Here is a 25,797-nt window from a genome sequence, read left to right as displayed (position 1 = left end):
TGAGAAATACGTCGGAGCACTGTCCATTATCGTAAATTACGATAATGAGAAAATACACTTCCCTGCACAGTTCATCTTGACAGTTACTGCACACTGTTCGTATTGTCAAAACTTTCATTCGAAGCACAGTTTATCATGGCTCACTTTCACAGCAAAGAAATAAATAAATGGCTCTCTCTCGTAATATCTCGTAATGTTCCTTCTCACTATCACAGTTCTACAGGTATTCATGTATGAGTCCTATACTTCAAAATATCACTGAATTACAAAGTTCATTATACAGTCTATCCACAGAGGTTATTTTAAATGGTACAGTCTGTTTTGATGATATGCGAACAGTCTTTCAGCACAGATTAAAGTGTTCTAGGCTTTAATAATAACTCAAAATAGTCGGTGTGTTGCAACCTACACTCATGATATTCAAAGTTGAAACAGTCCAAGACCATTATGATGTAAAGTAGCCGTGCTAACTTCAAGTTTGTTATGGTTATTCACACGAAAATTAAGATATTTGTCAAGTTCAAATATTGGTGAAATATTACAAGTCTTATGACTTTGATGTTATACACACGTTAATTTCCTAAGTTTGAATGTCTGACGAATTGCAAGTCCCACAATTTATAAGTTACTCACTGGTATTCACAGAAACTAAGTGTCAACCTGCAGTCGAATTTATATAAGTATTACGATGTCCGGCAGTATGAATACTGAGTTCGACTTGTCGCGTGCAGCGTGACATGCGAGCCAGCTGTGTAGAATGCGAATTGAATTGCTATGGTCTGGTCCGCTGCTTATATTCCGTACGACCCAAGGCTGCTTGCCATATCACTGGAGGAAGTGTGATTCCTTTCTCGCCTATATCTCTTGAATGCCGTGATGGATTTTATTGAAATTGACATATGTTTAGTTCTAAACATGAGCTACACAATGATGTATGTCTCATTTCCGTAATTTTATCGGCTAAAAGGTTAGACATTTTCCTTCCAGTACATTCGAGAGAGAGGAGTACAACATGTGGCAGTGACATCACCCGCAGGTTCATTGCTCGTGACGTGTCCAGCTCGCCACGAGGAGCTTCGTATCACACTCGCATAAGATGTCGGGCATACGAACACATATTATCGCCGTCCCTTTTCCATATATTCCGGTATTTATAAAACAATGTACAGGGCTGGAACAGTTCCTTGTACACTAAGTTAGGGACATCCTCGGCTGTTGAAGATATGTTAACAAGAAATCCAATGTTTAAAGATGTACAGACCGAGCTCGATAGCTGCAGTCGCTTAAGTGCGGCCAGTATCCAGTATTCAGGAGATAGTGGGTTCGAATCCCAATGTCGGTAGCCCTGAAGATGGCTTTCCGTGGTTTCCCATTTTCACACCAGCAAATGCTGGGGCTGTACCTTAATTAAGGCCACAGCCGCTTCCTTCTAGCCCTCTCCTGTCCCATCGTCGCCATAAGATATACAGTAAAATTGGCCGTAAAATAAATTTAACATTCACTTAATGGCAAAATACTATAGAACTCTGTAGTCTATTGTTTGGAATATATGTTTTAAAAATAGTGTACATCAATCACTAAACAGTGCAAGGTAGAGTGAAGTTGAAGAAGCACATTAAAAATAATCTAAATGTCACAAAAAACAAGTGTCCTTTGAATAAATAAATGTAGATGAGGTGCCATGTAACTAAAATAAATCAGGTATTGCACTATTTTTAAAAGTTACTGGGAAACAGGGCAAATTCTCTCTAATTCGAGACAGAGATTAGTGAGGGATAAGAATTTCATATTGGTCCGTATTGAACTGAGATTACAATAAAATTGAGTATATATTTTGATTCCACCTATTCAATACAAGAATATATATGCAAGTTACATCACATGTCGTTTACAAATGGTACCGGTTTCGACTCCAGATCTGGGTCATCAGCCGATATTTCAAAAAGTGCAAGATACAAAAAACATAAAATCAAATCACAGACACATAACAAGAAGCAAAAAGACATAAAATTAATAGTTAAAAATAATTGTTTGTAATGAAAGTTCACATGGAGCTGTGTATCATATCAATATGATGTGTTATACTGGGGCATTACAATTCTTTAGAATCTTGATGTGAAGATAAACGAATACAATGATAAATCTTACAAAACATGTGAAAGATAGGTGAATCATTAAAACTTTAAAATACATATAACTATTCGTCTTGCTGCAAGGAAGATTGTAGTCAAACACCAAAGTGTTGAGTAATATAAAATGCAGGTTTCAGCGACAAATAAAGTGTTTATTAAGTAAAATGCCGGTTTCAGCGACAGTTAAGTATCATAGTTAACATGATCTACATGATCTGTGTCCAAGTAATTCTTGAGGTAGCGAGATGTTCATGTGAAGGTCATATTTTACTGAACAATGGTTGTTGTTAGTCCTAGTTCGATGCGGAACCAGAAAGACCTAATGAGTATAATATCAGCCAAATTGTGTGGAGTAGAATTTAGGGCAAGGGAAAGAACGTATAACTCACCTTGCGCACCGTAATTGGAATGCTTGACATGCAGTGAGGGACTGAACTAGGAGATGTGTAAGAGCGGAAAGGAAAAGAGAACAGTCTCGAATATTATTACAGTATTTTTTTTTTAAGTCCACCTGTTCAATACAATACAATATAGTGGTTTATATTGTATTGTATTGAACAGGTGGACTTAAAAAAATATTGTAATAATATTCGAGACATACGTCATCTTCAATACGGAACCAAAATGAGAATAGTTACTTGTAAAAAGAGAACAGAGCGAGGGAGTGGGACAAGGGAGAGGAGGGGAGGGCGAGACTAAGGCGGAGCAGAAGGATGAGGTAGTAGGGGTAAAAGACGCGAGTAGGTACTATGCATTTTTAACGAAATGCGCACCTGGATGAACTAGTGTTTTTTAACTCTACTTGCAGCTTTCTCCAATTCCTCACTTAATTTTCGTGTACAGAAAACTCACGAACTTCTGCTCTGTTACCATTTTCTTCTGCAAATTTCACCACTTTTAGTTTTAGTGAAGTCATATGACTGTTAACTTTCCCCTTAACAAATATTTACTAACAAGCTCCACAATGATTGAGTTAAGACTGAGCGGCAGTAGTCCTTTCCGTTTGTTACTGCAGACGTGTATTCCTGCGGTAAACCCATTAATTAGATGTGTATCATCGCCATAAGACCTATCTGTGTTGGTGCGACGTAAAGCCCATAGCAAAAAAATTAATAAATAGATGTGTGGCTCTTAATCGACGCAAAAATTATTTCAATATTTTGTTTAAAAATTAGGGATGCAGCTGATATGTAGGTAAATATGGTATGTTGTGTGGTGCTTAAAATTGTATAATTGTACTTGCTTCTTCATTTGATGTTTCTTTGTGCATTGTAAATAAGGAAATAGATTAAATATTTGAAAGTATTTTGTTTCTGCTGCTCATAAAATTTTATTTAATGCTTAAAATTAGAATTTCTGTTTTAACTTAATGACTTCTTGCAAATAACAGGTGCACAGTGCCAGTTCAGGTTTTAATTTTTACATCTGGATCAGTCTCTCTCTCTCTCTCTCTCTCTCTCTCTCTCTTTCTCTTTCCCCCCCCCCCCCCCCCCCTCACACACACTCTCCTAAATTTTGAAATATAGTTACAGAGTCCCTGCATCCACTGCAAGATCATTTATATATTCCTTGATCATAACGTGATTCAGAATATTCATATCAGAAGTGTACGGTTAAATATTCAAGTATGAAAGCCAACACGAGCTGTATGCAGCGTAACAGGGTATGACCCTTACAGGCTTGGTCATATTGATACATAATTTGAAAAATTAATTCAATATCTTGCGCCATTATAAAAAATCAGCTGCTGAAGTTAACCAATCAGATCGCTTTGTAGGCAAATTCAAACTCAAATGGGCTTTATGAGGCGGTGTTGTTAAATCTACATGCGGCTTAAGACCGGCTTGAGAACACCACAATTAGAAACAGGAAAGGATTTCCACCTATCAATATTTATTGCACTTATTATGCTACAGGACCGGTTTCGACCCCTTACATAGGGTCATCTTCAGCTGAACCATACATTCACATCTATGTCATGAAGCTATGATTAAGATTGCATTGTCTAGGGAATGCCATATGATAATAAACATTTGGTCACAGCCAAATGGGGCATGTCGAAACGGGATCTGGCGTGTATGTCACTATGTGCGACAATGCAATTGTATGCCTAAAATTATATGTTTCAGGTCTTAAAATTAGTTTATAAAACACATCTCTACTTAAAACTAACTGATATATATATATAAGATGAATACAATATATATAGGAACACTTCATGCACATGAACGTTCGTGTCTTGCGTGTTGTTCATTTCATCGGTTGACTTATGTGTTCGTCTTATTTACATAGTTGTACACTTGGTTGCTATTCTTGGAGTTTAAATGATATGATTTGTTTGTAAAATTGTCACGTTGCATGAATGAAAGATTTTATATTCATGTATATATAAAGAATAAAACACTTTCCAATTTTAAAAAAGGTGCCAGACGTATGGATAGAATTAGGCTAAAATATGTTCAGCTCTGCTGTGTGTTGAATCTTTTTGCTTTATGTTAAAAACGAATATGTTGTCCTGTGGCGTCCATAAAATTTGGTTGACATTGGGTTCAAAGTAATGGCTCCTTTCCCATTTGTAGCTGTGCAGTGATGTTATATTATCTGTGGAAGATAAGATTGAATTGTGAGTGATATTTTATGTTGGAGGAATGTCTAAGGGTTGTGTGTGGTGTAGATTAGTTGATGACATTTTTGTCATCGTCGACAATAGATCCACAAATGAAACCGATATGTTAGATAAACTCAACACAATAGACCCCCATATAAAATTTACTATGGAAACTGAAAACAATCGCATTCTGAACTACTTGGATATAACGATAACCAGACATGAAGACCACCTTTCTTACAAAATATTCAGAAAACCCACGCATACCTCAAATACAATCAAAATAGATTCCGTCCACCCCAACACACACAAAAGAGCAGCTTACTACAGTATGATACACAGAGCATTCAATATACCGTTAACAACAGAAGATTTAAACAAAGAATTACAACTAATTCATGACATAGGTAAAAACAATGGATACAAGAAAGAAATGTTCAACAAAATCATTCACAAAATAAAATTCCAACCCAAAACCAAATTAACAAAAGCAGACAAATCCAAGAAAGATTATGCACTATTCACCTTTAATAATGTACACATATACCCCATAACTAACGTTTAAAAAAAACATAACTTAAGAATAGCATTTGAAACTCCACACAGCAGTACCAACATCATACACAACGCCAGGACAATCAACAGCAACAACAAATACAATCACTCAGGGGTATACCGTATCAAATGCAATAACTGTGAGACAAGCTATGTCGGACATACGGGTAGAAACTTTTTAACCCGATGTAATGAACACATAAATGCGGTAAAATACAATAATTTTTCCTCAATAGGCCAACATGTCGAAGACTATAAACACAGTTTCACAAACATCGAGAACAACATGCAAATCCTGAACATAAACCCCAAAGGCCCCCTGCTCAACATAACAGAAGAATTTTACATCACTCTAAATCAGTATACCAATCCAAATTACAACATAAATGACAGAAAAAACTAACGTCATCTTCAATACAGTTATCCCCGCCCTAAAAAACTCTTACCTTAAGATAATCAATAAACAAAACATGACACGCGACAGAGAAACATCAAACAACACACCTAGCTCCACCCCCATCCCCACAACAGCAACTCTCCCTACCCCTCCTTCCCCTTCCCTCACAGCAGCCAGTATGAGCCCAAGAAGAACACGAAGTAGTACACAACAAGCTCGCATATCAAACACAACTCAGTCACACCAATAACAGTAAGTACATATTCAGATTAGCACACACAACCCTTAGACATTCCTCCAACATAAAATATCACTCATAGTTCAATCTTATCCTCCACAGATAATATAACATCACTGCACAGCTACAAATGGAAAAGGAGCCATTACTTTGAACCCAATGTCAACCAAATTTTATGGACGCCACAGGACAACATATTCGTTTTTAACATAAAGCAACAAGATTCAACACACAACAGAGCTGAACATATTTTAGCCTAATTCTATCCATACGTCTGGCACCTTTTTTAAAATTGGAAAGTGTTTTATTCTTTATATATACATGAAGATAAAATCTTTCATTCATGCAACGTGACAGTTTTACAAACAAATCATATCATTTAAACTCCAAGAATAGCAACCAAGTGTACAACTATGTAAATAAGACGAACACATAAGTCAACCGATGAATTGAACAACACGCAAGACACGAACGTTCATGTGCATGAAGTGTTCCTATATATATTGTATTCATCTTATATATATATATCAGTTAGTTTTAAGTAGAGATGTGTTTTATAAACTAATTTCAAGACCTAAAACATATAATTTTAGACATACAATTGCATTTTACAAAAACAATATAAATATAAGTCACCACCTTATCAATACAAAATTTATTCACATTCAGCTAGTAAATATGGTCAAGACCGGTTTCGACCCCTAGGGGGTCATCTTCAGTTGACATGCATAAAAGATATATTTTACAAAAACATCACATATAATGATTAAAACTTAAATTAAGTCCAACTGATCATAAATGTTGGTATGTATGTCTTGGTACATTTGAGCTATTGTATGTGTCAATCTTAAGTTTCCCAGCATACAGTGTCAAGGTAAGTAGTTAACTAATATACATCATCCATGAAATTACATGCTATTTTTCATGTTATCACTATCTAATTTGGGTTGTACAATGTGGAATGAGATATACATACATTTGTGTAAATTAATAGTAGTAAGTTCAGTAATATACATTAAAAATTGGTTCTTAAATTACATTAATTGATTATTGATCAGTCATATGAAAATGTAAAATTATTGGTTTGGACACTTGTGATTAAAATATTAGTATGCAATACCTTGTTGGCATATATCTTAAATACTAAAGTATCAGTTTATAAAGCCTATTATTGTTATTTTATGTCTTGGAATAGGGTTGAACTTTTAGAAAACTATTTGTTTTGTTGAGCATAGGCATTGGATAATCTTCTTAAATTGGACACATAACTAAAACAGTGGTATATATATATATCTTGTTAAAAATACATTGCATTAACATTATTAATATGTGGTGCTATATATACATTGTTTAGGGTAAAATGGGGTTAACGAAGTTTTCACAACAGTATTTGATTAGTTATGATGTTCCGATATAATGGGTCCGTAAAAATATATAACTATATACATAATTGCGGTTAGATAAGTATTTGTATAATCTGCTTGCAATTTAGGTAATATTTGGTTGTAATGTCTGGCGATATTTTGGGCAGCTACTGTTGTTAGAGCTATTAAGAGTCTTGAATATTATTTATGGAGCATGTTCTTCTTTTCGTGTGCCGTAATATGTTGAGTTGGTGACATTTGTAAGAACGCGTTGAATGTTATGCGTCCTGGTAGGGTGCACGTTGATTTTATCGTAGAAGCATATATGTTGTGAAAACAAAGTATCTGGAAGTAGAAATAATGAGAGTGAAAATGGTGCGGTATGAAAGTGTAATAGTAAATCGTATGTCGTTTCACTTACGTTAGGTGTTGGAACCGTGCACTCTGTGTAGCTGCCTGTTGAGATCTAATGCGTGTTGCTCTGAGATTGTAGTTGGCGACGGTAGAGGGGAGGTTTGGGGGGATGGGTGGAGTGTTAGTAACGGGAGTGGGGTTGGAGGGGAGGAGGTCTTGGAGCGGTTGATTTGAACGTATGGATTTTTGTTTATTAATTCTTTTAAGGTAGTAATCTTTTAGTAAAGGAATTACTGCATGAAAAAGAATATTGTTTCTGTCTATGTTTTCGTTTAAGTTGGAGTTCGGATTGACATATTTGTCTAAATTTATGTAAAATTCTTCTATTATACTGAGCAAGGGACTTTTTGGATTCATATTGAGGATTTGCATGTCACTATTAATGTCCGTGAAATTGTGTTTCTGATCTTCAATGTGCTGACTCATAGCTGAGAAGTGTCTGTGTTTGACGGCATTTACATGTTCATTATATCGTATTAAAAAACTCCTACCAGTAAGCCCTACATAGCTGGCTTGGCAGTCGTTGCATTTGAGGCGATAGACTCCTGAGTGATTGTATTTATTAATGTTGTTAACTGATTTGGAATTGTTATAGTATGTTGGTGTTATTGCGTGTAGTTTTGTATGCTATTTTTAGACCTTGTTTTTTGAAGATATTGGTTATGGGATGTATATGGTTATTGTTGTAAGTAAACAGTGCATATTCTTTTTTATCTTTGGTGATTCTGGTTAGCTTGGTTTTCGGTTGGTTTTTGACTTTGTTGATGATCCGGTTTATCATTTCTCTTTTATATCCGTTTTGTTTTGCTATTTCGTGGATTGTGTTTAATTCTTTATTTAGATTTTCCTTTGAAAGTGGAATGTTATATGCTCTGTGAATCATACTATAATATGCAGCTTTCTTGTGAATATGTGGATGGGTGGAGTCTATCTTTATTGTATTTGATGTATGGGTAGGTTTTCTATATATGTTGTATGTTAGGTGGTTGTTATGTCTGGTTATGGATATATCCAAGTAGTTTATGGTGTTGTTATTTTCAGTGTCCATGGTAAATTTTATATGGGGATCTATTTTATTCAGTTGTTCTAAGATTATGTATGTCTATTGTCCATGATTATGAATGCATCATCGACAAACCTGCACCAATAGATGATATTTCTTAATTTTTTGATTTCTTGGTGTTCCAAATAGTCCATATATATAAATATATCAGCTATTATGCCTGATATTGGTGATCCCATGGGTAATCCTTTCTGTTGATAGATAGTGTCATGGAACTTGAAATAATTGTTATTGATAACAAATTGTAATAGTTTTATAAATTCATCTATTTCCAATTTGCTTAGCTTACTATGATTATAAAGATTGGATTCTATGATAGTAATAGTTTTTTGTGTGGGTATATTAGGATACATGTTTGTTATATCATATGTTGCTAGCTTGTAGAAATGTTCTATTCTTATATTCTTAGTAATGCTGCAAAATTCTATTGTTTTTTTAATGGTTTTATTTGCTTGAAAGACATAATGTTTTTTGAGGAATTTTTGTATGTATTTGGATAATTTATAGATGGGGCTTGGCCTGTAGTTTATTATGAGTCTCATGGGAATGTTGTCTTTATGGATTTTAGGGTAAGCTTTAGCTGTAGGTATTCCTGGATTCATGGTGATTAATTTTGTAGTTTCCTGTTCGTTCAAGAGAAAATTGATGTTTTTTAGGAGAGTTTTTAAGTTCTTTTGGATACTGTTAGTAGGATCTTTAGTCTTAATTTGAAAAGTTTCATCTTGAAAGCAGGTTTTTGTTTTTGTTATATATTCCTCTTTATCCATAATGACTGTAGTGTTTCCTTTGTCTGCCTTTGTTACTAGTAAGTTATTTTGCTGGATTTTATTTTTGAGTACGTTAATTTGTATTTGGTTTGTGATTTCTTGATTTTGAGGTTTTTGGGTGATTTTATTGATATATTGTGGTAGTGTTTTTTTAATTTCAGATCTAATTTCATTTTGTTTTTCTTGAGGTATTTTGCTTAGAGCATCTTCCGTTTCAGTAATAATAGTAGTAATGTTTTCAAAAATTGAATTGTTTTTCCAGTTATGTTTCGGTCCCTTGCTCAGTATAGTAGTTTCTTTTTCATTGAATACTGTGTTACAATTGCATTGTCGCACATAGTGACATACACGCCAGATCCCGTTTCGACATGCCCCATTTGGCTGTGACCAAATGTTTATTATCATATGGCATTCCCTAGACGATGCAATCTTAATCATAGCTTCATGACATAGATGTGAATGTATGGTTCAGCTGAAGATGACCCTATGTAAGGGGTCGAAACCGGTCCTGTAGCATAATAAGTGCAATAAATATTGATAGGTGGAAATCCTTTCCTGTTTCTAATTGTGTAATTCGTCAATACGGAAATGAAGATTATAGATTATGATTGAGATCATCAGTCGAAGAAAAAACTTTGCCATGGGAGGAATTTAAACGTGGACCTCCGAGCTTACAGGATCGTGCCATTACATTACGCTAAGGTGACAATGACTGAAACCTGTCGTATGTTTGTGTTTGATGCTGATTTCTTATCATGGCTCTCAAGCCAGTCTTAAGCCACATGCGGATTTATCAACACCACTTTGCATAGCCTATGAAGTGATCTAATACATGGAGGTCGAAGGCCGCGCGGGCTGTCGTTTATTGCGGAGAACGAAGCCCGCGTGTCGTACGTTCTGTGGTTTTCATTGTTGTTATTATGGAACAAACCTTCTGTGTGCATAGACAGCACTGCAGTAATAAGATTCGGTTCATATAGTTCTTGAAAAAATATAGATGGCAGCAAACTACAGTTCTATATATCATATTCCTCCTCTCAAATCATTTCAGAGCTGTGTCGACTCGACAGTTGTGTGCACATAATGGCAGCCGCGCTCAAACATAGAGTGAACAACAGTGATTTATACCAACTAAACAGACCTATGAAATCTCACATAATATTTATGTACTAATTATGTCATAGATGTATCTCTTATACAAACAATTATGAACAGCCTAAAAATCAAATAAAGGTTATACGTTGAACTTTTTAACAAAATGTAAAACCTACTAATTTCAATCCACTATTTCCATGGTAAGGGATCTATAATTTGTATTACGGTTTTACAGGTATGGAGTAGAAGGTATGAATTCAAATATAATGAAATATGAAATTACCTAAGTTCAAAACTAGTGTTTATTTTAAAATCCAAACTTGGTGAAAAATGACCAGTCCAGAGGATTAAAATGTATGAAAGTGTGCAAGATCTCAATGTGTTAACTTTGGCAGCTGATAAAATGACGACGGTGCGAGATATTAATTTTTTTCAAATTATTTATCATTATAACCAATCCTCTCATGCTCATATATACCTGGTTCACATAGTTTTTGACCAACCTGTATGTATGGTGAGAAAGTTTACAGAATAGTAGTATGAAAATCATAAAAGATTATGTATAACTATATAAATGACTAATTGAAAATTCTCTGATAAATATTGGTTACAGGTAAATTTCATCCGGTATGTAACAACTTCAGTTTCGATGCTCCCACCACTGGACTGAATGCCTTACGAGTGATGAGGGCTCTGCAGCTCAACAAGCCTATCCTATTGGAGGGCAGCCCTGGAGTGGGCAAGACTAGTCTAGTGGCAGCTCTTGCTAAAGCATCAAGCCACAAATTGGTCCGCATTAACGTTTCAGATCAGACGGTGAGTGAGTGTCGTTTGAAAGAGTAACTTTTGCAGCACTGACGTTTGGAGCTAAGGGCTTTGTGAAGTGTTATGGACTATACTTGGTTATTTTAATTTGTATTTTGTGACATAGTTTATCTACATCTGAGATTATCAAGATTTATCGTTCTCTCCTGTCAAGGTATATTTTTTTAGAAAGGAGAATGAATGTTTTTCGGGCACTAATATTGAGTTTAACTAATAGTAATAAAAGTATGGCCTCAAGATACTATTTTTTAACCTGTCTTACATTCCTAATATGATCATTGAAGGCATGAAAGCCTGTGAGTTTTAATGGAACCAGGTAAAGATTTATAAAGTCTTGCATTTACTGGATCCATATAGCTGATAGATGGATGAAGCAGGTGCAAATGGACATAGGCAGATGTCTCCTGGAATGAGAGAATATACTGAAAGTAGCGGCAGGACATTTCAATCATTCCATAATATTTACCGTATTTTCTCACGTAATTAACGCACTTTTTTGATGAAATGTACAGGCGAAAACATCAGATGCATAAATTATTCAAGGAATTTGGATATTTAAAAAATTATTTACGATTCATTTACACCTAAAAGGTACATCAAATATTATACACACAATTGGTTCAACTCATTTTCGGTTATCGTCATTTGGCGCAAAGTTCAGACATGAGGTTTTTTTCTGAAAAGTGAAGTAGGATACATCAGGTAAGTTCGACACGCTGGTTTGAAGTATCGACACTGGAAAATATTCTTCCCGTTGTGAGCTGGCAGGATGTCCTGAAGTGAAATAAACATGAACTCGTAAAAGTACAATTCATGTAAGTGCATAATAATGAAATACCAGCAAAAAGGAAAAGAAAACTGTCCTAAAAAGAAGGGTCGGGCATTGAAGGAGGGACCCTGATAATTTCCCCAATGTTGCATGGGTGACGTGTCCATCCACCCTGTCTCTTTATTTCTCGTCCTTTAAAATACAGCATTTTGTGAGAAACAGCATATCGAACGTTGAGAGTAATAAGTATCATTGTTAATCCGTATTGAAGATACTATAAGTAGGATGCTGAAGGATTTATGTTGCCACCTATTCAATACATCATAAATTTTTAAATATTTAGGAATTTATTATTATTTACATTTGAGACATGTTTTGCCCTTCTTTGAGGGCATCATCAGTCATAGCATCACCTCAAGGCATAAATCAGGTACCTGATTAGTAATTAAATTGTAAATACTAAGATACAAACTTGACATATTACAATGAAAATAAAAAAAACAAAAAACAATGTTCAGCGATGATACACATAAACAATAATGTTTATAGACACAATTGATGCTACTCTATTAGAAAATCATACAAAATTATAAAGTTTATACATATATTTACATGGAAGCAGTTTGGGGAGAAAGGGTATAAAGTGTCTGGTGTCAATGTTCATAACACTAATTACTGCCGTTGGTTGAACGACAGGGTAACTGTACAGTAATTTTACATATTCTATTGAACAGTTGGGAAATTGCAAGCTTATAATACATATTTACAAGAGAGCAGCATGGGGAGAAAGGATACAAAATGTCTGGCACCAAGTGTGTCTCGTTGTGTCAGCCGTTGGTTGGCGTTTGCAGCATTAATATGCAGAGTGGTCTCACTTCAGTTCATAATCATTGGGGGCTGAGAATAATATTCCACCGTTTTTTCAAGAATGTCAAATGAGGTTCTACATACTGGAAGTTGTCTGGTTGAAGTCCCGGGTTCATGAATATGGTTCCATAAGCACGGTGAATTTTGTTGGCATGGAAGGAAACTCTTTGGGTGTCGTGACACTTAGGTATAAATTTAGTGTAGTCAAAACGAAAGGTCATTGAGTATACGGTGCATTGTGAATGACAACAATGACGGCAGTTATTTGTTGATAATTGTATTTTCAGGGAATATGTTGCGGGGTTAGAGTCTTTCACTTTTGAGTTCTGTTAATTTCATGATAACTTTGAATACTACAGTAGAGTCTCGCTCAACCGACCTTCGCTTATCCGACATTCCGTGTTATCCGACACTGGTAGGCTTAATTTGAACTTTAGGTGGAGGCAATTTTGGGACACCCTGTGTGGAGGGTGCAACCATGGGACAAGCAATGGCAGTCATGCGGTAGGATTGTTCAGTGCAGTATTGGTTGGGCGCGGATGTTATAGTATTCATATCCTCTGTGAGTATGGCAAGTAAACAGAAGAAAGTGATTGTTTCTGTGGGAGACAAGTTGAGTGGGTTAAAGAGACTGGACAAAGGGGAAACTCTTCAAAAGTGGCTTCAGATTTTGGTGCTGGACGTGTTACAGAGGGAGACTGGAAACATAAGAGGGAAGAAATTGAAAAGAGGTGCTCTACCAGAGCAACAAGTGATGCACTGAAATTTTTTTTTAAAATGATGAAAAATATGAGTATGAAAAAGCAAATGAAGCACTATTTCTTTGGTTCGTTCAAAACCTGGAAAAGGGCTTGTCAATCTGGCCCCGTTCTGCAAGAAATGGCAGTGTATTTCCAGAAGGAGTTTAATGAAGGGGACCCTAATTTTACTGCCAGTGCCGGGTGGCTTGATCGCTGGAAAAAACAGTACGGCATTGGGCAGCTTAATATCTGAGGAGAAAAACTGTCAGTTAAATCCAATGAGATTGTGAAATTTAAAAAGGAATTTCAAGAAATAATTCTTGCTGAAAGATTAACCGGTGATCAGAATTTTAATTGTGATGAGACTGGGCTGAATTTCAAGATGCTGCCATCAAAACTCTCGCAGCCCAAGCCAAGACGTCTGCACCTGGCTACAACGTAGTAAGGAAAGGGTTACTGTTCTTTCCTGTAGTAATATTACTGGGAACTTAAAAGTAAAATTGCTTATGATCGGTGAAGCAAAGAAGCCTAGGGCATTTAAAAATATTTCCGTTAATGCTCTTCCAGTCCATTACATGAATCAGAAGGCTGCCTGGATGTCTGATGACTTCTTAAAAGACTGTTCTTTACACAGTTTGTTCCAGATGTAGAAGAATTTCTAGCTTCAAACAATCTCCCTAGAAAAGCTCTTCTTCTACTAGACAAAGCTCCATCACACTCAAATGATGAGCAACTTAGAAATGGTGACATCAAAGTCATGTTCCTCCCTCCTAACGTGATGTCATTATGCCGCCAATGTGGACCAAGGTGTACTGGAAACATTGAAGAGGAAATATCGGCGGAAACTCCTTTCATCCCTGATAGAGAAAATGGTCAATTGCAAGGACATGATAGAAAAATTAAATCGAAACAACACGAAAGACGTGACATACTGGATAGCGAAATCTCGGGAAAAAGTTGAAACGACGACGTTAGAAATTCATGGAACATATTGTTGAATGAGTTTGAACATCGAGAGGATGTGGTACAAGAAGACATGGAAAACATTGTTCCCTTAGTGAATTGCATTCCTGGCTGTGACGATGCTACGACTCAAGATGTGAGTAAGTAGTGTGCACAAGATCAGCTGTTTGAACTAACTGACCCTGATATCATTGGTTTTGTGAATGCTAACGAAAATAAGGTTGATGAAGAAGAAGAACAAGGCATTGCGGAACAAAAGCAGAAAACGATGACTCACAGTGGTGGATTATCGTCGATGGCAGGATCTCGCAGCAAGAAAACGTGAATCAGCAGCCAAGCAGACATTATTGACAAGTTTCTTTTCGTAAGACATTTGGAATGTTTTCGTTCAGTACTGCACCTACTGCACAATTGAATTTAAAGGTCAATAAATTGAGTACTATAAAATACAGTAATACAGTATAGCCTTCCTGTTTATTTCAGTTCATTTTCAATGTTATTCTGTATTATCCGACATTTTCGGTGATCCGACGTACTCCAGGTCCCGTTTAGGTCGGATAATTGAGACTCTACTGTATGTGAAAAATATCAGTGTGTGAATGCTGGTGAGACTTTAAACTGATAGTATGCCGTAAATGAAAACATGAATGACATCGGGACGAAGTTTTTGTTTTGTGATGGTGGCCTAGTGAAAAAGAATGGAGCTGCTTATGGTAAAATCAGCAGTGGAGGGATTAAACGTAAAAATAGACTACTACAGAATCGGAGCGTCATAGCTAGGACAAGACATCTTCTTTACTGTTTGTGAAGTGGAGCCGTAGTGGTACGCTATGTTGGTGCCGGTGCATGCTGGATTCTAGTGTGTTGTTGAAAGTTGTGTTGGATGGAGTGGAAGTTATCCGATGTGTTGCTGAGAAGCTGCTTGTTAGTGAGTGTTGACTGACCATGAAGGAGGCTCAGCTGGAATCTGCACATGTGTTTGTGCACATATTTATGACTTTTTTTTTTTGTGTCAATTTCTGGAAACTGTACACTCAGTTCACGAAAAGCTCTACGATCACCACTACATGTTAATAGCAGATTTTTCTTCTTTCTCCAATCGCGAATACACGACTCATCAATATCGTATTTCCTACCGGCGTCACGATTTCCAATAATTTCAGCTTCCCGAACTACTTTAAATACTTTAAGTTTCTCATTCGCAGTAAAAGATCGCAAATGCTTTGTGGAATTCATGTTGATACTCCGAGAATGAGCGTGAGACTGACGCCAAGCGCGGAAGTTGTGTATACTGAGAGCGGAGAGAACATTGTTGCCAGGCCGGGCCAGTGGTGATGCCCGATTTGCGCGCATTCGGAAAGATAAATTTTAAATAAGACCTGCAGCCAATTTTGGAAGCGATATTTTCAAAAAAACAGTGCGGGTGGTATTCAAGATTATATGGTACTTGCCGCCCGCTGCCCTCTGCCCGCATGTTTTGGTATAACTGATCACTGCGAGTTTATATGATGCCGTATTACTCGAATTCTTGCTCACTGTGGACTACCAAACAACTTTAAGACCATAGAAAACGCACGTCCCGTTCCCACAACACTCGTAAAATACGTTTGTACCAGACTGGAATAGCGCGTCGCTTGTCACTTCTGCGCTGATTCATCACTGAACTAGTGCACTGCTATTCCTGCCAGCTGATAATAGCATGTTGCCAAGTATTTGGAATGCCCGATTTTGCAGTAGGAAGGCTGCTACCTGATTAGTTGAGATCTTTATTTCGAAATGCATCCGGAGCTGCGTGATGGATGTTCGAAAAAGTGGGTGCATCAAATACGTGAACATTTCTTTTTCTCCACTCTGGACCCAAAAATATTGGGATGTGTTAATTATACAAGAGCATTAATTATGGGGGAAAATATGGTACTATTTCTCTTCATGACACAAACAACAGTTTTGTAAAGAAGAAAGTTAATTTTCTTGCATATTTTTCCTGCTTTTGAGCAATTCTTAACATAAAAAAATTGGGGGAGGGAAAATGATCCAAATTTAATTCTGAGTCCGAAATATCAGTGGAATTCCAGCACTTTTGTGGTATGGTCCTGCGGCAGTCAATGACATACAGATGCCATTCTTCAAAGAGAAAGGTTGTTCCTCTTCGTGAATGTACACAGCCACCTTCTGCTTGCTTTAAACTCTGCTTCTTTCTTAGATCTCCAGCGGTTTTAACAGTGGCCTTTTGTGCAAAACTGAATAGCTGTTGTTCATTCCTAAATTAGCCTTTATCTCCTCATTCCGAATACCCTCCTGTCATTGTTCCCATCTGTTTGTACGAGCAATCATTCTCGCTACTTTCATGTCTGTTACTTCTAACTTATGAATAAGATATCCTGAGTCCACCCAGCTTTCGCTCCCGTAAAGCAAAGTTGGTCTGAAAACAGACCGATGTAAAGATAGTTTCGTCTGGGAGCTGACTTCCTTCTTACAGAATGCTGTTGATCGCAACTGCGAGCTCACTGCATTAGCTTTACTATACCTTGATTCAATCTCGCTCATTATATTGCCATCTTGGGAGAACACACGACCTAAATACTTGAAATTATTGACCTGTTCTAGCTTTGTATCACCAATCTGACATTCAATTCTCTTGAATTTCTTACTTACTGACATCAATTTAGTCTTCGAAAGGCTAATTTTCATACCATACTCATTGCACCTATTTTCAAGTTCCAAGATATTAGACTGCAGGCTTTCTACACAATCTGCCATTAAGACCAAGTCGTCAGCATAGGCCAGACTGCTTACTACATTTCCACCTAACTGAATCCCTCCCTGCCATTTCCAAGGCCTTCAAAAGAAAATGTACACTACATTACATATTTACAAAACTTCACGCTCTGTAGAATGCATTTATTTGTTTTCTTAGTTCCAATCGACGGTACACCAGTTGTAACAAGTCATAGTAAGCGAGAAGTGTTCCATAGTGGTGAACATGACTGCTGCCTCGTAACAAACAGTCAACAACTCACAGCAGACGGAGAGCTCATACTCCAGACGGCGATATGCAAGACTACCTCTCAGATGGCTATGCATGGGCTCACCCACTAGGCTACTTTCGTATATAAGAGATTTGCATACTTAAAATGCACAAGGCAGAGAATGACTTCTGTTAAATATTCCATGAAACTTCATTACTTGACCACAGAATAGATGTAATGTAGGGAATGAAAGTTTCTCTTGGGCATGATGTGGGAAGTTTATCATCAGCTGAAGTAGCATTAAAGGCATTATATTTTGTCTTGTCTCAGTGAATAATCTGAAAGAGATAACAACATGTAACGCTGCAGATTTAATGGTAAATTTTTATATTCTAGGATGTATCAGACTTATTTGGAGCAGATCTCCCTGTTGAAGGAGGTGAAGGTGGACAATTTGCTTGGAGGGATGGACCTTTCTTACAAGCTCTGAAAGCTGGAGATTGGATTCTTCTTGATGAGGTAAGGGAAAGAGTGCAGTATTTGTAGCATGAACTAATATGATATCTTGTATCTCTGTTACTGTTTGTGAGAATGAAGTACATGAAGAAAACTGCTCTGTAAAGTTGGCTACCACTTTATGTACTTATTGTGTTGTTTGTAATTGTACAACTTGTTTTACATTGCATCGACACAGATAGGTCTTACGGCGACGATGGGATAGGAGAGGCCTAAGAGTGGGAAGGAAGTGCCCGTAGCCTTAATTAAGGTACAGCCCCTGGTGAAAATGGGGAAACCATGGAATGCCATCTTCAGGGCTGCCGACAGTGGGATCCGATCCCACTATCTCCCGGATGCAAGCTCACAGCTGCGTGCCCCTAACCGCAGGGCCAACTCGCCCGATACTTATTTTGTAGAGCAGCATACCATATTTTAATGCTTCTTTCTAATGAGGTTTTACATAAATTTATTTTCATTGAACCAATATAGTTCATTAGTATTACTGCTAGCTTCTCATCATTGCAGCATTAATTCAGATCCAGCATATTGTATCCCGCAAGTTTCAAAGTCATGTTCATCGTAAAACTATTGGCCCTGTGGCTTCAGATGAATATGGTTTAAAATACAAATATTGCTAGCTTGTCTACATATTACACAATTCAAAGTTGAATTTACCTATATATTAAGGTCTGTCATAAAGTCATGAAATAGGATTTCACTGTTGATCTCCTTCTGGTATTACTTTCTCTCTTCCTTCATGTACTTTTTCCTTGATTTTGTCAATGTGAGATATTCCTGTATTGTTATTGAAAATACACTGCTGAGCAAAACTTAAGTACGAAAGTAACTTTCGCATGTTGTGTCACTGCCAAGTAACATAGCTCGATGAAACTTGAACCATACATATGAAGAACTACTACATTATGGTATGATAGGCAGCTGAAAGGAATATGCAATGTGACAAACAGAAATTAAACTTTTATACAGAGACAATAAATTACACGTAAGTCACTGCGACTGATCACCACGGACAGCAATGCATGCTCTGCAACATGTTCTCATGCTGGCCACAAGATTGGTAAGGAGTTCTTGTAGTAGAGCGTTCCATTCCTCCACCAGCGTGGTTGACAACTGCTGGATGGTCATTGGTGCATATGGACGTGCTGCAATACGTCTGCCCAACATGTCCCACACGTGCTCCATGGGATTTAAGTCGGGGGAACAATATTCACCAAATATCCTCTCGTTCCAAGAGCTCCTCCACCTGCGTTGTTCGATGTGGTTGTTCATTATCATCCATAAAAATGAAGTCAGGGCTGAATGCAGCCCTAAAATAACACGCATGGGGAAGGAGTACACTGTCGCAATATCGTTGACCAGCGAGTGTACCCTGTTCAAAGATTTGGAGTTTGGTACGCCTATGTAACATTATGCCTCTCCACACCATAACACTTTGACCACCAAAATTAACATATTCGATAATGTTCCTGAGTGCATTACGTGTTCCCACCTCTCGCCAGATGAGAGTACGTCTAGAATCACTGCTCAGACTGAATCTGCTCTCATCTGAGAAGAGCACGCAAACCCACTCCTCATCGGTCCAGACCTGATGCTCTTGGCACTATCGCAAATGGTGCCACCGATGTGCGGGTGTCAACAGAACACAACGTAATGGGCGTTGGGAAAACAAACCACCCTCATGCAGTCACCGTGCCTCTGTGGAGCATGAGATTGGGTGCCTTGCAGTCCTGTTAAATGTGGTTGCAATTGCATCTGCTGGTTGATGTGAGTCACTTCTTGCCTGTTGCACAATGTAGGGGTCATCTGCCGCTGTAGTTGGCCGTGGTGGACCCCCTCCTCTCCTTTGGGCAGCAATGCCTGTGATTCAGAATGCTCTCCATACACGTGAAACAATGCTGTGAGCAATATCAAACTCCTGGGCTACACTCGTCACACTTCATCCTTCTTCCAGTTTCCCGATGATTCTTCTGTGTGTGAAGTCATCCAAATGTTGTTTTCTAGGCCATATTGTAATGAATTAACACCACCACAGTGCACCGTAACAGCTCATTGATTAACTCACACATTTTGTGGGGCCAGACCCATTTGGCGCTGACCTCGCACCAGGTTTCTATGTGTGTGTGGGAGACCTGTGGCAACATGTTACTGCACTTTCATTCATTTCTACCGAGTCCTTAAGTTTTTCATAGCAGTGTACTTTTGAGAACAGGTGCAATAAAACCTTGATAAGACACTGTCCAAGGGACCACATGAGTACCACATATTAAGTGGGTAGAAACTAAGGAACCAAATTGCATAATTTGTATGTTTCTCATTGTAAAGGAGACTATAATACTGACATATCATTGTATTGAAATACAGTAATTAAATAAAATGCAGTACACCAAATTGTACATACAATATTACATCCTTCTGACATAGCAGCTGTGGTGATTGAATCATGATTTTTTTAAAAATCTTTCTAAATGTAGGTGATAGAATTCCTAACGAATCTGCAAGCCTTTTCTGGTTAAGATTAGTGCTTCCACATAACAATAAAATAAGCAATATACTAACAAAATAACTACACTACAATACTACTTAGGCATATTATGTTATTATTTTATCCTACTACGTTATAACAGAAATGAAAACTGCCATTAATTGTGACGCTCTCCAGGAAACCATACTTTGTAAGTCGGGAAATTGCATTTTTTGTTTATTATATATTTTGATAGATGAATTTGCGATCATTTTCATGAAAACCAGGAGTCTCTAGATTAAAAACTGATCATTTTATATAACTTTGAATTTGTAAGACAGAATCTATTAAATTTCGAGAAAATTAGTTCGAAAATGGCTCTAGCCCTCCAATAACATATTAAGGATTTAATAAAATCTGACTGTTTTTCTGGATAAAGGAATATCAGCTTTGCATATTAAAATAATTTTTATAAACATTTAGGAGTTTCATTCTTCAGAAATTGAATATGTAAACATGTTCAAAAAAAAGTGAAAAGGGTAGTTTTAGTGTTACAGTACTCATATGCGCAGAAGTTCTGTCTTAAGATGTACAAATAAGATAAGGATTAAATAATAATAATAATAATAATATGATTAATAATAATAAGCCTAGGAAGCATGCTTGGTGGAACAGTGAATGCGATGCAGCGATAAGGCAAAGACAGTTTGCCTGGCAGAAATGGAACTTGCTAAAGAACCAAGTCAACTGGACAAACTTCTTGAATGAGAGGAAGTGTGCAGAAAAAACCATTCACAGCGTTAAACTTGCTTTTGATAAACCAGCTGGCTCAGATTGAGCAGGATTTCAATAAGAACAATACACACGACTTTTATTAAACATTCAAAAGCAACTTGAGGAAATACGACCCACCAAGCCTACAGTTCAGAGATTCCAGTGAAAAACTAGCCCATAACGACAAGGAAAACTGCCGGGTCCTTGGAAAATACTTTGAATCCCTTCTTAACTGCGAGGCCCCAATATCCAGATTCACATTTGAAGATAAAACACAAATCTACCTAGATTCAGTCCCACCCACGAAAGAGGAGATCAGACAGATTATCCAATTCTTGAAGAACAATAAAACTGCCATTAATTGTGAAGAGTTGATAATAGCTGAATTGTGAAAGTTAGCTAGTGACAGTGCTGTGGAGAAATGAATTGACATCATACATGAAATATGGAATACCGAAAGACTTCCAAGTGACTGGATATCTGCTCTTTTCCACACACTTCATAAGAAAGGCGACAACTCGGATGTTAACAACTATTGCGGCATCTCCCTCCTACTCATAACCCACAAAACTCTCTCAAAAGCTCTTCAAATCAGGGCAGAAGAACAGATAGATTCAGAGCTGGGTGATTACCAAGGAGGTTTCAGGAAAGGATGGTCATGTGTGGAGCAGATTATGAATCTGAAATCTGTACTTTCATATCTTAAATTAAGGAGCAAGCGTTTCGTAGTAACATTCATCTACTTTAAGAAAGCAAAGCCTGTGATTCAATTGACAGAACTACCTTAATTCAGATCTTAAAGGAATTTGGCTTCGACGATAAAACAAGAGCAATCATCCAACAGACTCTCCAACATCTCAAAAGTGAAGTTCAGAGGAGAGACTTCAGATGCCTTTTAAATACGGACAGGAGTTAGGCAGGGAGATGGTCTCTCATCTCTGTTATTCAGCTGCGTTCTTGAGAAAGTGATCCATATGGTCATGTCACTGTAACTCCTTTCATCATGTAGTTCGAGAATCAGGTTAACAGATGGCTTTCAAATCTAAAAATCAATATTTCTCGCCCTTCCTGCCTTTTTCATGCATAGCGTAAAATCTTGACATGCGACTTAAGGTGTGGTTTCCTGGCGAGTGTCACAGTTACTGAATATCGAAAAAAATACTTAAGAATTACACAGAAGTAAAGAATACAAGCAGGATACTGTTGTGTCTACTAAAATAACTACAGTACAATTCTAAACTGCACTTAACTATCTTAATTTCAAGAAGTTAACGGAAAAAATAGAAATGTGGTTAAAATTAAATACTGACAGATTATTACAGCTAGTAGATTACTATTATTAATACTGTTTTTCCTACTATGCGGGATAACAATTAAAACTGCCCTTAGATGCTGAAGAAAAGGATGTCTGAAATAATTTCTCAGTAACTTCTCACAAAAAATGCGCCATACACTAAAGATGCAAATTTCAGGATATAGGAATTAGATCATTAATTTTTACTCGACCCTAACAATGGTGTATTAGAATGCGAAGTGCAGCAGTAATTACCAACAATGCATAGACATTTAACTATCTTGTCAGTGAAATACTGGATATTCTCGTGAAAATTTAACAAAATTTACATTGCTGTTGCATTATTTTTATCACCTTTGTTGCAGGTGCTACAGATCTTAAAGTGCTAGGTAGGCCTACTGTTTGCAAAATACTGTGTCTAGTACCTAGGCATAAACAAATATAAAAACTTCAGAGGTTACAGCTCTGTGTAATAAACCGTCTATTTAAGTATTCTACCAACAACACTAGAGAAAGGAGTTCATGTAAGGCTATTTTCCTTTAATAGATCTCAAGTTAAATATTTTCACTAAGAAAACCCACTTGATAATGAAAATTTGATCACTGTAGGAATTGTAATACAGTGAAATCACCGTAGAACGATTATCGATACGATTATCCCCTCTATACCGATAAAATATTGTGGTCCCAGCATAAAATCCATTGATACAATGTTTTTACTTTTTTCTCGATGCAGTGATACTCTCTATAATGAAAAATCTCTTTACTTCGATCCATTTTTCAGTTCCCTCTGATGAACATCCCCTCCGTGCTATGATGATTTAAGCACAAAAATTATCAGGACCAAATGTAACTGCGTAATTAAGAACAAACTTTCCAATTGCGTAAGAAAAGGAAGCAAATGATTACTGTATACTGTACGGTAGCTGCTTATCTGAGGGTAGGTTTATTGTGCAACTCTAGGAATTCACCAGGTATAGAATTCCAAGGTCTAGAACGATGCATACCTTTAGGATTTAAAAAATAATACAGTAGCTGTGGAATAGCTGTTAGAAACCGTAGTGCTCTCATGGGTGTACTGTACTGTACATTGTTTTGACACATTGTCGTACATTCCAGCGACTGTTGTCATTGCCGCAGTCGTGTTTCGCCCTGGAGAGGTAGCGCAGGTGTTTTGAAGTACTCTTTTCTGTATTGTATGTACATTACTGTATTCTTTACAGCATAGCTTCACGTTCCCGGAAACAAATAAGTCTACAGCAGAAATTAACGATAATTAACCAAATAGATGGGGGAATGAAACAGACAGATATAGCAAGAAAACACGGCCTTTCGCAATCGACAGTGGCTATGTTTTGGAAGAAAAGAAAAGGGATCGAGGAATCGTTAAAATCAAATGCTGTAAATCCTGGAAGAAAATGCATAAAAACTGTGACGTACAGCGATGTTGATGCTGCAACGTTGAAGTGGTTCAGTGAGAAAAGAGCCCTCAATATTCCAATTAACGGGCCACTACTTTGTGCCCAAGCTAGAAAGTTTGCTAACCTGGTGGGTGTAGACAACTTTATAGCCAGCGATGGGTGGCTTATTAGTTTTAGAGATCATCATGGTATAACTTTTAAATCATTTCAAGGAGAAGAGAAGTCTTCTGCGACAGATGACATTGATCATTGACAAAGTAATTCAATGAAAGAAATAGCACAGAAATACACACCAGAAGATACCTATAACGCTGACGAGACTGAGATTTTTTTATCAACTTCTCCCTGAGAAAACCTTCTCTTTGAAAGAAGAGAAATGCAATGGAGGCAAAAAATCCAAGCAAAGTTTAACAGCTCTCCTGTGTGTGAACCAGACAGAAATGCACAAGCTCCGGCCATTCATAATAGGAAGAAGTCTTAAGCCTAGATGCTTCAAAAATGTTAAAAGTTTTCCAGGTAAGTCATTTTAAAATCACTCTTTGCAAAATTACATGTTCTCAGAGGGGCTTCTAAAACTGGATGCTGAAATGAAGAAGAAAAGGAACATCGCACTCATCGTGGAAAATTGCACAGCTCACAAGCAACTACCGGTCCTGCGACATGTGGAGGTCTTCCACTTCCCGGCAAATTGTACCTCGATCCTGCAACCTTTAGATATGGGAATAATAATGTGTCTTAAAAGGTACTATAGAACCAACTTGGTCAAGAGGACTATCACAAACTTAGAAAGAAATCTGTCAAATATGCACCAGGTTAATATAAAGCAAGCATGTGACATGATAGCTGCAAGCTGGCTACGAGTGAAACCGGAGACCGTCAGGAATTATTGGAGAAAGGCAGGATGTTCACCTGAAGAAGAGGTTGACTGCGACGATTTTGATTATGATGCAAGTGTGAAAGTACTGGGTAGTGTTCTTTCTAACTACAGCGAACAACTTGGTGAGAATGAGAATGTTCCAGCAGTGGAAGAATACCTTTCAGTTGATGACAAAATCCTTGTGTTCTCTGAACTCACGGATGAAACAATTGTGGAGGAAATTCAGGGAATCCAGGCGGTAGATGAAGGAGAAGAAGAAGGAGAAGAACAGTGTAACAAACCATTGCTTACTCTTCCACAAGCTATTGCATCTTGTGAAGCGCTGCAGAATTTTCTTATTATTACAAGTTGTCCATTCATGACAGTATCGATGTTTAATCAAGAAGTAAGTATAAATAACCACCTAATCGATACTTTATTAATGCCTGGGGGCATTAATAAAGTATCGATTAGGTGGTTAGGTGGTTATTTATACTTACTTCTTGCAGAATTTTCTATCAAATGTTCCATGTGTTCTGGAAAATCACTTAGTGAACCTCGACGCGATCAGGTGTTTGTGTGTTTCACTTTCTGTACAGAAAACTGTTAAACAGACTATCATTTCAGATTTCTGTAAGTGATATAGTTTACAATAGTGAAGTGCTGCATAGTGTGAATAACAGGTGCTGCAAGTGTACGAAAATGT

General features: G+C 37.1%; 1 protein-coding gene across 1 annotated transcript in view; it reads left to right on the top strand.

The window, feature by feature from the left end:
- LOC136866716 (midasin) overlaps window positions 1-25,797 on the top strand; it is a 425,839-nt gene that overhangs the window by 127,093 nt on the left and 272,949 nt on the right. Inside the window, exons 20-21 of the mRNA XM_067143861.2 lie at window positions 11,247-11,449; window positions 18,163-18,285. Coding sequence (XP_066999962.2) covers window positions 11,247-11,449; window positions 18,163-18,285 — 326 coding nt within the window. The remainder of the gene's footprint in view (window positions 1-11,246; window positions 11,450-18,162; window positions 18,286-25,797) is intronic.

Source organism: Anabrus simplex, chromosome 1 (genome assembly GCF_040414725.1).
Source record: "Anabrus simplex isolate iqAnaSimp1 chromosome 1, ASM4041472v1, whole genome shotgun sequence".
NCBI classification, from domain to species: Eukaryota; Metazoa; Arthropoda; class Insecta; order Orthoptera; family Tettigoniidae; genus Anabrus; species Anabrus simplex.
Note: the sequence above shows the minus strand (reverse complement) of the source record. Positions and strands in the feature narration are given on the sequence as shown.